A 14,782-nucleotide genomic window follows, 5' to 3' on the forward strand; every position below is an offset into this window, starting at 1 on the left:
CCCACAGCTCTCTCCTACAGTACACCATACACCTCACAGCTCTCTCCTACAGTATACCATACACCCCCAGCTCTCTCCTACAGCTCACCATACACCTCACAGCTCTCTCCTACAGTACACCATACACCTCACAGCTCTCTCCTACAGTACACCACCATACACCCCACAGCTCTCTCCTACAGTACACCATACACCCCACAGCTCTCTCCTACAGTACACCACCATACACCCCACAGCTCTCTCCTACAGTACACCATACACCTCACAGCTCTCTCCTACAGTACACCATACACCCCACAGCTCTCTCCTACAGTTCACCACCATACACCCCACAGTAGACCATACACCTCACAGCTCTCTCCTACAGTTCACCATACACCCCACAGCTCTGTCCTACAGTACACCACCATACACCCCACAGTAGACCATACACCTCACAGCTCTCTCCTACAGTTCACCATACACCCCACAGCTCTCTCCTACAGTACACCATACACCTCACAGCTCTCTCCTACAGTACACCATACACCCCACAGCTCTCTCCTACAGTACACCACCATACACCCCACAGCTGTCTCCTACAGTACACCACCATACACCCCACAGCTCTCTCCTACAGTACACCACCATACACCCCACAGCTCTCTCCTACAGTACACCACCATACACCCCACAGCTCTCTCCTACAGTACACCACCATACACCCCACAGCTCTCTCCTACAGTACACCACCATACACCCCACAGCTGTCTCCTACAGTACACCACCATACACCCCACAGCTCTCTCCTACAGTACACCACCATACACCCCACAGCTCTGTCCTACAGTTCACCATACACCCCACAGCTCTGTCCTACAGTACACCACCATACACCCCACAGCTCTCTCCTACAGTACACCACCATACACCCCACAGCTCTCTCCTACAGTACACCACCATACACCCCACAGCTCTCTCCTACAGTACACCACCATACACCCCACAGCTCTCTCCTACAGTACACCACCATACACCCCACAGCTCTCTCCTACAGTACACCACCATACACCCCACAGCTCTCTCCTACAGTACACCACCATACACCCCACAGCTCTCTCCTACAGTACACCACCATACACCCCACAGCTCTCTCCTACAGTACACCACCATACACCCCACAGCTCTCTCCTACAGTACACCACCATACACCCCACAGCTCTCTCCTACAGTACACCACCATACACCCCACAGCTCTCTCCTACAGTACACCACCATACACCCCACAGCTCTCTCCTACAGTACACCATACACCTCACAGCTCTCTCCTACAGTTCACCATACACCCCACAGCTCTGTCCTACAGTACACCACCATACACCCCACAGCTCTCTCCTACAATACACCACCATACACCCCACAGCTCTCTCCTACAGTACACCACCATACACCCCACAGCTCTGTCCTACAGTACACCACCATACACCTCACAGCTCTCTCCTACAGTTCACCATACACCCCACAGCTCTGTCCTACAGTACACCACCATACACCCCACAGCTCTGTCCTACAGTACACCACCATACACCCCACAGCTCTCTCCTACAGTACACCATACACCTCACAGCTCTCTCCTACAGTACACCATACACCCCACAGCTCCCCCCCCCCCAGTTCACCATACACCCCACAGCTCCTCTTATACCCCCAATGTAAAAGCAAGATCTTCTAATCGTGTAGCTGAAATGTCTTACAAACAAACCCCTCCTCCCTGTCATATGACTTGAGAATGTCATGTGACCTTCTGACGTCAGAAGGTCTTTACCGAGTACAGTGTTTACCCCTCTACATGCGGTAGAGACATCGGTGATCTGCAGAGTGTGACGTAAGATAATAGAATCTTCCGTGCAGTGAGTGGAGCAGTCATACATGCTGATGGTACAGTCCATACTGTATGCGATTATATGGTGTTAATGGTACGGTCCAGTGACGTGTATTGTTTTGGTTCTGTCAGTGACAGGAAGAGCTCGGTGTGCGCTGTGTATGGGAGCTGGGCGCCTCCATTTGCCCGTCCTCTTATGAGTACAGTCAGCGGCTGCTGTCGGGTTTCTCTGTCTTCTCCTGTGACCGGTGAGTATATTTGTATACGGGTGCGGTGATGGGTCAGACCTGCTCACTGTCTGCATTGTGTCCCGTGTTATTCTATAGGTTATGTGAATATTAATGACGTGGTCAGTTGTAGATAAGGGTAATAATCTGGACTGTACATTGTTACATATGGACCCCCCTACACCATATGGTACTGCCTAGGATGTGACGTAAGGGCTATGGCAGAGATGCAGTGTTATGGTAGGGGGAGTTTCATGGTAAAACTGTTGAAAAATCCAACCAAAAATTTACAGCTGAGTTTTTTCACAATTCTGAAGACTGCATTAGCCCTGTACATAAAGCCTTAATGGAGAGCTTGTATGTGTCTATGGCGGCATAGTCTGCCATCTTTAGTGGACTGTATAGGGTGGTGATGGAGGGTCCGGCTGATCCACAAGTCGTCTTGGAGTTGGACAAAAGCAGGAGATCCTGGAGATGGTCAGATAAAGAGGATGGGGGTGGGGGTCTCTATTGTGGACAAAAGCTGATTTCCTAGCCAGAGGTCCGAGCATATACGAAGTGTGTCCCTGGGGCTGAGCTGCTTTATCCAGTGCAACCAATGTTTCCAGGCTAGGGCTACCCGCGCATCTTCAACCATGACTAAAGATGTCTGTGTCTCCTTGTAGCTCCTTCACTTATATTACTTATTAAAGTCATAAAAACGTAAATCCGTGTATAGGCCACATTTATAGTCCCAACCGCTGCTCAGCTGGACTGATATGAGTTTAGCTTAGTCCCAATCGGGCCAGTAGAGGTCCGAGGACCATTGTTGCCAGCTCATGGTCATCTGAAAGGGCTTTGTTTGGCCAGTCCCAGTGAATTTCTAATGTGATGTATAGTCACAAGTGCGTCACAGGTGCTTCCATTCATTTCTATGGGTGCGTGCTGTTCGGATCGGCTGATCCGAACAGTGTTCGCTCATCTCTAGTCACAACCATACCTTACTATAGTAAATAACAGATTATATTCAAGCACTCTAGTCTAAATTTAAAGCTAGGAGAACAAGGACTTCTTTTGCACAGACATTTTCTGCCCAAAATGAGTGCTGATCCATGTTATACCAAGTTTATCATATTTATTTTTACTTTTATTTCCCTGTACAATTATAGGGATATTTTTGACCAACTCATCGTTTGTTCTACCCCTTTTTATGTACTTACATTATTGTTGCAGCAAATACCATTAACATAAATAATGAGAATGAGAGTCAAGTGCTTGTACTCCGCTTTCTACCTCTGTTCACTTTCTTGACCATAACTCCTTTGAAATAGAGACCACCCCAATTCTTGTGATCACAGGGTTCCAAGTGGCGAGACTCCCAGTCATCAGACACTTATCACCTATTCCATAATATGTAGAGAATACCGAAAAAATCAGCATTTTTATGCCCATACAAAAAATGTGATCAACTAATGAGGTCAGTCTGCTGCATGTTTAATGGGGCAACGTACAAGAATGAATGTTTAAACAAATGTTAGTTTGGCCAATGATCAGCCTTAAAGGGGCTCTATCAGCAAAATTCTGCTAATAGAGCTCCACATTAAAAAGGCTATTCAGGCACCGTAAATGTTATATTAAATCCCAGTCCCGTTTTTAAATAAAAGCATTAAAACATATATGCTAATCTTACCGAACGTGCACCCTGGGCGGGGATAAACGATGCGACGTCAGCTTCGGGCACGCCTGCCTCTTCTGTTTTCTTGTAGTAACGCCCTCTGGTTCCTTGTCTTCTTCCGGCTTCTTCTCTTCAAATCCCGCGCCTGCGTTGTAGCGCTTCCCTCTGAAGCGCTACTGTGCAGGCTCACTCGCGAACTGCCATTAAGTAAAATGGCAAGTGAGCCTGCGCAGTAGTGCTCCGGAGGGAAGTGCTACTACGCAGGCGCGGGATTTGAAGAGAAGAAGCCAGAAGACACAGAACCAGAGGGCGTTACTACAAGAAGACAGAAGAGGCAGCCGTGCCTGAAGCTGATGTCGCATCGTTTATCTCCGCCCATGGTGCACATTCGGTAAGATTAGCATATATGTTTTAATGCTTTTATTTAAAAACGGGACCGGGATTTAATATAACATTTACGGTGCCTGAATAGCCTTTTTGAAAGGCTATTCACGCATACGTGGGGCTCTATTAGCATAATTTTGCTGATAGAGCCCTTTTAAGCTAAGACCTTACTTTCCAGAAACGCAGCCTTTTTTTTGTTTTTTTTGCAGATTTTGCTGTGGTTTTTTGAGCCAAAGCCAGGAGTGGATTGAGCAGAAAGGAGAAGTACCTTGTAGACTTTGTCTCAAAGTACCTTATATGTATAATAGGGGCAGCATTGCTAAGTGGAGCCTAAGGCCAAAGTAAGGACAAAGTGGGTGGGATTCTAGCAAATCTCTTGCCCACTTTACGGCACTTTTTTACTGCAGGATGTTCCGTGGGGCCTTACCTAAAGGGGTTTTCTAGGCTGGGGCCCATTTTAGATACTGATGACCTTTCCTCAGAAGATTGTGGACCTATTACGTTGCACTGATATGGGCTAATAAATCTTTGTATTGTACTTATTAGATTTTCATTGGAACACTGCACCTTTTCTTTTATTTGGTATATATTAATCTAGCTATTTATTTTTATGGGCCCCAGCCCAGCGGGAACAACTGCAGCTTGAACGCATCACATTTCTTCCCACAGAGCTTTGATCAGAAAGTTCATGGAGTTTTCCTCTGCGGACTTTCTGTTACAATTATATCTATGGGAGAGCCGATGGTGTTTCCGTAGATATAATTGACATGCTGCGATTTTCAAAACTGCGACGGTTTTGGAAATAACAGCGTGTCTGCGCTGCGTTTTTTTTTCTCCCAAAGTGGGCATCGTATTCGCATGAATCCCATCCACTTTACAAGTACTATAAAACGCCGTGATTTTTCCTGCATCATTTCTAGCCCGTGGGGTCCCCGCCTTAGGCTAAGGCCCCACATAGTGAGCTATAGCAAAAAAAAAAAAAAAAAAACACGGCGAAAACGCATCACATTTTTTTCCGCAGCGTTTTTCACAAAAAGTCTGCAGAGTTTTCCTCTGTGGACTTGTTGCTCCTATTATAAGACGCCAGCGTTTCCGTATAGGTATAAATGACATGATGCAATTTTCAAAAATGCAGTATTTTTGCTGCATTAGCCCGAATCCCATCCACCATGCGGGTACTGTAAAACGCAGAGGTTTTTGCAGCGGCATTTCCACCACGGACGAAACGTTGTGTTTCCGCACTGTGGAGACCTGGCCTTAGTCTGTGGCACGTTGAATTTTGGTTGTTTTTTTTTAGTTGCAGTTTTGAACCAAAGCCAGAAGTGGGTTTAGCAAGGAGAACTATTTACCGTATATACTCGAGTATAAGCAGAATTTTTCAGCACAGTTTTTGTGCTGAAAAAGCCCCCCTCGGCTTATACTCTAGTCAAGCAAAAAAAAAAAAAAAAATCTTTGGTTGGTCTATGACCAGCTGCAATAGTAATGTATAAATTTATAGAATCTCCCATAAAATAGTGAAAAAAAGAAGCTTTAAAAAAATATGAAAAAAAAAAAAGTTTTAAATCACTCCTTTCCCTAGAACACATATAAAAGTAAAGAATTACTGTGAAACACAAACACATTAGGTATCCCTATGTCTGAAAGTGCCCGGTCTACTGAATATAGGGTATCTGCAGTTCTCCTGTTCCATCGGGAAGGGGTTAATAGGAGCACTGCAGATACCCTATATTCAGCCAGACTGATTTCCAAGTGGGGGGAAAAACCCAGTCCTCAAGCTCAGGGAAGGGGCAGACAGACAACCAAAACACCCCCTCCCCTTCCCCAGCACCCAGCAACTACTGCACCCAAAAACACCAAACATTTTAATTTTTGAAATTTTCCAGCAGCTGTTGCATTTCCCCCCCTCAGCTTATACTCGAGTCAATAAGTTTTCCCAGTTTTTTGTGGTAAAATCAGGGACCTCGGCTTATATTTGGTTCGGCTTATACTCGAGCATATACGGTAAGTCCTTCCTTTATATTTCCCATTCCTTTTGAATACACTTCTGGCTTTTACTCAAAAACCATAACAAAATCTGCAATAAAAGCTCTTCCGTCTAAGGCCCCAAGTAGTGAACCACAACTGCAGAAAAAACTCAGTGAAAATGGATGACATCTTTTCCACGGTGGTTTTTCATTTAGTTTTTGCTGTGGTTTTCTCTGGAGTTTTCTATAGGGACAATGCTTTCATTTCCGCAGTTACAATGTTGACATGCTGCAGTTTCCTAAACACAGCTTTTCCGCAGTATTTTTTTTCCTTAATGTGTGGGATGAGATTAACCTAGACCTCACTTTGCTAGTACTGTAAGGCTAAGGCTCCACGGGCCAGAACCGCCACACTAAAGCGCAGCGGGAACAACCGCGGCGTGAACGCATCGCGGTTCTTCCCACAGTGCTTTGAACAGAAAGTTCACGGAGTTTTCCTCCGCGGACTTTTTGTTACAAGTATATCTATGGGAAAGCCACTGGCATTTCCGTAAATATAATTGACATTGTGCGATTTTCAAAACCACAAAGGTTTTGGAAATTGCAGTGTGTTTGCGCTACGTTTTTTTTCCGCAAAGTGGGCATGGGATTCGCATGAATCCCATCCACTTTGCAAGTACTGTAAAACGCCACAATATTTCTTGCGGCATTTCTGGCCCATGGGGCTCCGGCCTATAGGCTCCGTGTTGCGAAGTGCAGCGTTTTTTGTTTCAGATTTTGCTGTTTTTTAACTAAAGTCAGGAGTGGCTTGAAATTATTCAATTATTAAATTTTTCTGAATGTGTTTTATTTCCAGGAAGAAGTGAAACATTAAGTGACAATGAATTGCCGTTCAGAGGTGTTGGAAGTGTCCGTGGAGGGCCGTCAGGTGGAGGAAGCAATGCTGGCTGTACTGCATACCATACTTCTTCACAGGAGCACCGGAAAGTTTCACTACAAGAAGGAAGGCACCTATTCCATTGGCACAGTGGGAACACAGGACATAGACTGTGACTTTATAGAATTCACTTATGTCAGGGTTTCTTCAGAAGAGCTGGACAGAGCCCTTCGCAAAGCAGTCAATGAGTTCAAGGTGAGGCATTGATACTTTCTCTGCTTGCCCAATGCAATGGGGGGACCTTATCAAGACCAATGTTTAGTCTGCCGGTCTGGATAATGTCTGCACCGCTGGAGGATGCCCCTGATTTTCAGTGCAGGTGCATTTTTAGGCAAACTTTTTGTCAGTACGCTACAAATTTGATGCCCCTTTTAGGAAAGTGGCAAGGCCAGTGTAAAAGATACAAGTTGCAATTTTTGCATAAAAACCCTGACTTACACTAAACAACAATTGCAACTTTTTCATGTCTCATATGCCAGTAAATAGTGTACAAAGCATGATAAATTCCCCCCATTGTGTAAAATCTAATTGGAACTGATATCCTACTGAACAGCTGTGGATCATATGGTTCTAAGGCTAAAGGTTTATATCAATTCTACCCAGTAAATACTTTTATAGTGTATGTATTCTTCAGTATTACAAGTATATGCAATCCTTAAAGGGCTTGTCCAAGAGAGCCACATTTTAAATGAGGCCAGGAAAAGTGAAAAAAAAAACCATATCTGTCCCCACTGTCTCCCAGCGCGGACTGGTCATGCTACTCCTGAAAGTCCCTTCCACACAAGACTGCTGAGGTCAATGAGCGGCCTAGGGGAAGGGTCACAGAATGTTACAGTGCGTTGGGGACTTCTGCCCGAAGAAAAAGCCAGAAAAACAGGACAGGATCTCGCTGTTCAGACACCAGGAACAGATGAGTACAGTCTCATAATAAAAAAAGAAATGTTTATCCTGGGCAACCCCTTTTTAAATTTTTGCATTTTTAATTGGATCTAAGAATACATTGTGTATCCATCTTTTCTTCGAACAGTCTGTTATTTTTTTTCTTTTAAATATCTGCTCATTAACCCCTTCCAGCCATTTTCATATGTTATTTCCCACCATCCAAAAGCCAAAATGATTTTATTTTATTTGGGGAAGGGGGAGAGGAGAACTGTACCATTTAATATTCCATATGATGTATTGGAGTTTAATTGCATTTGCGCCATTTACTTATGTTTTTCGTTTTTACAGAATTTGTTGTGTGCTAAAAATTACATGTTCCTTGTACTTTTTGTATTGGCACAATCATGGCAATACCACATTTATATAGTTTTTGTTGTTTGCGAAAATCCAAAACTTTGCAAAAGTTTTTAGTAATCATCCATAACTTTACATGTACAGAAGTGTGAAAGGTTTTGGGGGTGGTTGTTTAAATTCTGCTGCACAAAATTTAGTTTGTAATTATACGATTACAACCAAATGGCCGGCGTCTGGGGCCCCCAGCCTCAATCATCCTATACAAACTGCAGTCCTAGTTTATGACTGGAAATCCTTAAAGGGATTCTATCACTGACTATAGTGATTTTTAACTAAGCATATATTTGCATACACCTTTAGAAAGGCTATTTTAGACATACTTTTTATTCATTAATCCTCTCAGCCATTTTTGAATTAGCCCACTTTTATTGATATGCTAATTAGCCACCCCGGAGCTCTGGAAGTCTCTGTGATGCTGTCTGAGCACTGCTTGTGTGATATGTGTCAACAGGGGGAGGGAGAGCAGGGAAGGCTACTGCTGCTGAAGACTCATCAGCATTCCCTGCTCTCTCCTAGTAGCTCCGCCCACACCATGGTCATCAGAGGTCCTTTAGCACACTAGGATTTAGCACCTACCCTGCAGATGAGTGGCCAGGATTCATTGTGTCTTACGGAAGATGTCTGTTGTATGGAGGAGAGGAAGCTACAGTAAAGTGACAGACAGGGACCTTCCTTTAGTTACTCTGCCTAGTATTGTCAGGCATTTGGGGTTATTAATTTATTTTCAGTTATTCCATGTACATTAATAACCATTAACCCCATCATGTTCCTCATATTAACCCCTGTGTGTCCCATATAAGGGTTACTAATATGTGAGACACATGAGGGTACTAATGAAGGACGTTAATTATGAAGATACCTAATTATTACCTCCATATGTCCCATATATCAGTAACATATCAGTGAGGCACACAGGGGGTTAATGTGAAGGACATGATGGGGTTAACTGCTAGTACTATGATCCCCATGGAGTTACTAAGCTGCAATACACATGACCAGACTTTTTATCTGCAATGGGGTATGTCCCCCCCCCCTCGGCTTATACTCAAGTCAATACGTTTTCCCAGTTTTTTGTGGTAAAATTAGGGGTCTTGGCTTATATTCGGGTCGGCTTACACTTGAGTATATACAGTAATTGGCCATTTTAAAGAATCACACTTACAATTTTCATCAAAATCATGAAATCGTTTTTGTCCCAGGCTTTGTCGTCCTGCAGCAAACTATGAGCAATAGTTTCTTCCTCACTGTAGTTAATGCTTGGGTGGTAAAATGGGGAAGCCTGAACCAAATACATATGGCTCCATCTCCCCATCCAGCTCACTGAACTTTTTTAGTATATTTAAGCAAACATGAAAATCTAGAGTAAAACTGAAAATCACCTTTAGGCCAGGGCCCCAAACGTAAGGGATTTGGGACGTAAATACAGAGATTTGCTACCGCAGGGAAAATCGCGGCATTATACAGTCAGGGCAAAGTGGATGGGATTCTAGCGAATTCCATGCCCACTTTACGGTAAAAACCGTGGTGCGGACATGCCGCGATTCCCAAAACCAGCGCGGTTTTGGAAATTGCAGCATGTCAGTTATACCTATGGAAACGCCGGTGGGACTTTAGGGAACAGATGTATCGCTCTTTACAATTTCAATGATAATGCTGTAAAAATAAATCTCTCCCTCTCCGTTCTGATCTTGTAGCGCATGCTTCTTCAGTTTTTTGTGAGCGTTGTCTAGAAGAAGAAAGTGCCCAGGTGTTGGCACTTGGAATTAGCTTGACATTGAGATCTATGGCAAGTGGCATTTCTTGTGAAAGAGATTCTTGGTTCTCCACTTGCTTTTTATTGCTTTCGTAGAAAACAATTATCTTGCATATGCTTCAGCTCCTTGTAATGAGTTATATAAGGACTTCATAGATCTTGTATCACTTCAGTTTAATGAGGTTATTAATGGGGGACAGCTATACAGACATCTGCGTCACATTAAGATATCAGCCCAGCTGCCCTGATTTTACATTGTGTTAGCCAGAAGATTCAGGTCAGTGTATTTGGCCATAGGCAGTCCCAGGATTGCTGCCAGTATTAACGCCGTATCTCGCTGGAGCTATGTTAGTTTGATTTAGTCACAAGGTTGTGCGTACTTAATGACATGAGACAAACCACATAATACGTTGCCAGCAGTGCCCACTGACATCAGCGCAGGTTTTAGGCAGCCTAGGAGATACTGCAAAGGTCTGACCATTACAAGTCACAAGAAGCAACTTTACTACGACATTGGCCATATAATGTTTTACTAGAAGCAGACACATTGTTTTCATGAAGCGTGATATTCAAGTATCCTATACAATACGGCTAAAATTGATCATCAGAATATAGCAATAAGATATTGCAATCCTTTATATCTATCTATTTCTGTCCAGCTCCTTGAATTTCTTTTCCCTTAGAATTGTATGAAGTAACAAACAGATTAGTAATGGCATTACTGATCCCCTGACGCTGCTATGTGGCCCCTTCCCTTATATCCCGATCTATAGCTTTTCAGGTTTCTACACCACGCATATACAACCACTGCAGCAAGTGATTGGCAGGAGTCATATGTCCATGTGGATTTGGCATTGCTGGAGTCCATAATACAAAGATTGTCACTATGGAGGCTGCAGCACAGGAGCAGTGTCGAATTGGTCAAAATGTGTCCAGAGATTGTGACATGTATTTTGGGGGCTATTTTAGGCTTATGATAGAATGCTTCAGTCTTATGTTTTAGCAGAGGATGATGACTATTACTTAGTTTATTCTATATTATTCTGAGCTTTTGGGCGAACATTTCAGTGGACAGGTCAACCCCATTCATAATTGCCAGTGAAATGAGGGATTGGGATATTGCAAAGTCCTGGAATTCTTCTCACTTTCTATGCAAGACTATACGAACATCCATCATCACAATGCAGTTTTTCTGTGTATTTGCTGCAAACATTGTAGAACGTCTGCTGATGACTAATCCCTATTCCTTAGGGGTTGTTCATCCTCTAAGGCTGAGTTCACACTGTGTTTTTTGGTCAGGATTTTGAAGCGGAATCCACCTCAAAATCCTGATCAGAAAAAAACGGCTCAACAAAAACGGACTTATTCAGAAACCGCTGAGGCAATCTACATACTAAAGGTAGGTGTGGAATAGCATTTCTAAAGGCTATGCAAGGATGTGATTAGTTAAAAATGACTTTTCCCAGTGATAGAGCCCCTTTAACCCCTTCCCGACATGCGCCGTAATAGTACGGCGCGTGTCGGGTCTGTAACTATGGCGACTGCCCGGGAGCCGGGCGGCCGTCATAGCCGCCGGGTGTCTACTGCTTCAAGCAGTAGACAACCGGCTCTAATGCCTCCGATCGGTCCCCGGACCGATCGGAGGCATTAACCCCTCCGGCGCTGCTGTCAAAGGCGCCGGAGGCGCCATCTTCCCGGCGGCGCATGGGCGCCGCCATTTTGGCAGGGATCGCCGGCTCCTGGAGCATTCTCCAGGGCCGACCCCCCGTTGCCATGACAGCCGGGAGCCTTGTTAAAGGCTCCCAGCCGGTCTGCAAATTCTCTCTTTTGCAGGCTGGTGTATACAGCCTGCAAAAGAGATGATGCTTTTTTGCAATGCATTGCAATGCATTAGCATTGTAATGCATTGCATTAGTGATCAGACCCCCTGGGGTTCAACACCCCTAGGGGGTCTAATAAATGCAAAAAAAAAAATTAAAAAAAAAGTAAAAAAAAATATAAAAAAATATAAAAAGTATTAAAAGTTCAAATCACCCCCCTTTCCCTAGAACAGATATAAAAGTAGTTAAAAACTGTGAAACATATACATGTTAGGTATCCCCGCGTCCGAAATCGCCCGCTCTACAAATCTATACAAATATTTTTCCTGTTCGGTAAACGCCGTAGCAGGAAAAATAGTCAAAAGTGCCAAACCGCCGTTTTTTCACTGTTTTAATTCTGCTAAAAATTTGAATAAAAAGTGATCAAAGCAATAACATTTCCCGAAAATGGTAGAACTAAAAAGTACACCCGGCCCCACAAAAAAAGACGCCCTATGCATCCCCGTACACCTATGTATAAAAAAGTTACGGCCGTCGGAATATGGAGACTTTTAGAAAAAAAATTTTTTAACACCGTTTTGGAATTTTTTTTAGGGGTCAAAATGTAAATAAAACCATATAAATTTGGTATCCCTGGAACCGTACCGAAACACAGAATACAGGGGACATGTCATTTTGGCTGCACAGTGAACGCCGTAAAACCAAAGACCGTAAGAAAGTCGCAGAAATGCATTTTTTCTTCAAATCCACCCCATTCTGAATTTTTTTCCTGCTTCCCAGTACATTATATAGAATAATTAATGGTGGCATCATGAAGAAAAAATTGTCCCGCAAAAATTAAGACCTCATATGACTCTGGGAGCAGAGAAATAAAAAAGTTATGGGGTTTAGAAGGAGGGGAGTCAAAAACGAAAAACCAAAATCAAAAAATGCCATCGGCGGGAAGGGGTTAAAGGGATTCTACCATTAAAAAACTTTTTTTTCTAGGTATCACGTCGGAATAGCCTTTAGAAAGGCTATTCCTCTCCTACCTTTGGAAGTGATCTCCGCCGCGCCGTTCGTTCGAAATACCGGTTTGTACCGGTATGCTAATTATTAGTTCTCTCGCAGCGATGGGGGCATCCCCCAGCGCAGGAGATGCGATGGAGGTGTCCCCATTGCTTCTCGAAAACCGACTCCAGCGCCGCCTCTGTCTTCTTCTGCATCCTCCCCTTCCTTCTTCGGCTGGACGTCGGACGCCTGCGCAGTACGCTCTGTTCGGCGAACTTCGAAAAGTTTTTTTAATGGTAGAATCCCTTTAACTGCTAATATACCAGATCCATGTTTAGAGAGACTCTGGTGTAATCCTTAGCAGCTGATAAAGGGCTGCACTCCCAGCGTAGTGTCAGAGTTCACCTTCAGGGCTCAGACACAGCAGTTTTAACAGCTCAATCCATTTTGTTGATTTTCATCGGAGGCATGTATGAGTATCTACCGCTAAGGGAAACTACCAGGGACGGTATTCAGCATTCCACATGAAGTTGAACATTTTATGTACATAATATTCTCATAAACCCTTTACACCTTTTTAAAGCAAATACAGATTATACTTTCAACATGTTAGATTGAAGTAAGAACTATCTGCTTTGTCGTGGGATTAAACTATTGCTGTGGAGTCCCTCCCACAGGTTGCCGCTGATGTCCAGAGTCCGTGCCAAGAACAGGATCACATTCCATTATTGCAAGGCAAAGAAACTTTCTCAAGGATTTTGGGATTTGTCCTGATGGGTTATAAACCTATTCTTGGCCCTCATCCTGCCCTGTTATGTCATCGGAATGGAGCCTAAATAGAAATCACAGAAATGTATTTGTTTTCTTATCTGCAATAAGACTGACTAAATATTATGAATAATGTGTTTTCATAGTCTCCTTTTTCCGAACTAGCATTCCATTAAAATATTAAGAATTTTAATGTGATTTTGCAAGAGTAGAACGTTTATGCTCCCATATTTCTTTCTTTGCAGGATGCATTGAGAAACTCTGGAAGTGATGGCATCGGTCAGGTGTCTCTGGAATTCTTTCAGAAGAAAAAGTCCCGCTGGCCGTTCTCGGATGAATGCATCCCATGGGAGGTTTGGACCATCAAAGTAAATATTGTGTCACTAGCTACTGAACAGGAGCGGCAAATCTGCAGGGAGAAAGTAGGAGAGAAACTCGGGGAGAAAATTATTAACATTGTGGAGGTGATGAACAGACATGAGTATCTGCCAAAAATGCCAACACAGTCAGAGGTGGACAACGTGTTTGATACAAGCCTGAAGGATGTGCAGCCCTATCTATACAAAATCTCTTTCCAGATTACTGACTCTCTGGGAACATCTGTCACCACTACAATGCGGAGACTTATCAAAGACACTTTGGCTCTGTAGCACATGCAGCCGCTACTGTATTTATAGAATGGACTCCCATCAATTACAGATATGTCATAAATTGTTAAGGTCCTATGTATATAGCCATTTTACTGTAAAGTTCTGTAATTCTTAAAATAATAAACAGAATCCTGTACAGAATATTGTATGGCATTGGGTATGCCACATATGCTATATTCAACTGCAGATAATTTAACATTTTCTATATAAAAAAAAAGGCTATAATGCGATTTACTAATCAAAATTTGCCAGAATTCTGACATCTATACCTTTTACCAAATTTATTACACGTCATCTTGCTCAGAAAGGGGTGTGTAGCTTCAGCCTTGCTCCTGAACGGGAGTGCGTCAGCCAATCAATAGCAATGTTAACTGATGGGCTTGCGCGCAGGCAAAAGTTAAGAGAAGACTTGGGAAGCAAATGAAGACTATACACTGGATCCTTGGCCGAATATGCTTTTGAATGTATAGCGTTTTTA

At 43.4% G+C, this 14,782-nt stretch overlaps 1 protein-coding gene across 4 annotated transcripts; it reads left to right on the forward strand.

Moving 5' to 3' along the window:
• Positions 1-1,788: 1,788 nt before the first annotated feature.
• ATG101 (autophagy related 101) lies at positions 1,789-14,445 on the forward strand. Of its 4 annotated transcripts, none has more exons than XM_075265536.1 (4): positions 1,796-1,917; positions 1,994-2,109; positions 6,947-7,222; positions 13,900-14,445. In XM_075265536.1, exons 3-4 carry the CDS (start codon positions 6,971-6,973, stop codon positions 14,302-14,304), a joined length of 657 nt encoding a protein of 218 aa, XP_075121637.1. In that variant the 5' UTR covers positions 1,796-1,917; positions 1,994-2,109; positions 6,947-6,970; the 3' UTR covers positions 14,305-14,445. The 4 variants fall into 4 exon arrangements, with proteins under 4 accessions (XP_075121638.1, XP_075121637.1, XP_075121641.1 ...); XM_075265540.1 differs by having other exon boundaries at positions 1,804-1,864; XM_075265538.1 differs by having other exon boundaries at positions 1,809-1,889.
• The last annotated feature ends 337 nt before the right edge of the window (positions 14,446-14,782 follow it).

Source organism: Leptodactylus fuscus, chromosome 2, assembly GCF_031893055.1.
Source record: "Leptodactylus fuscus isolate aLepFus1 chromosome 2, aLepFus1.hap2, whole genome shotgun sequence".
Classification (NCBI taxonomy): Eukaryota; Metazoa; Chordata; class Amphibia; order Anura; family Leptodactylidae; genus Leptodactylus; species Leptodactylus fuscus.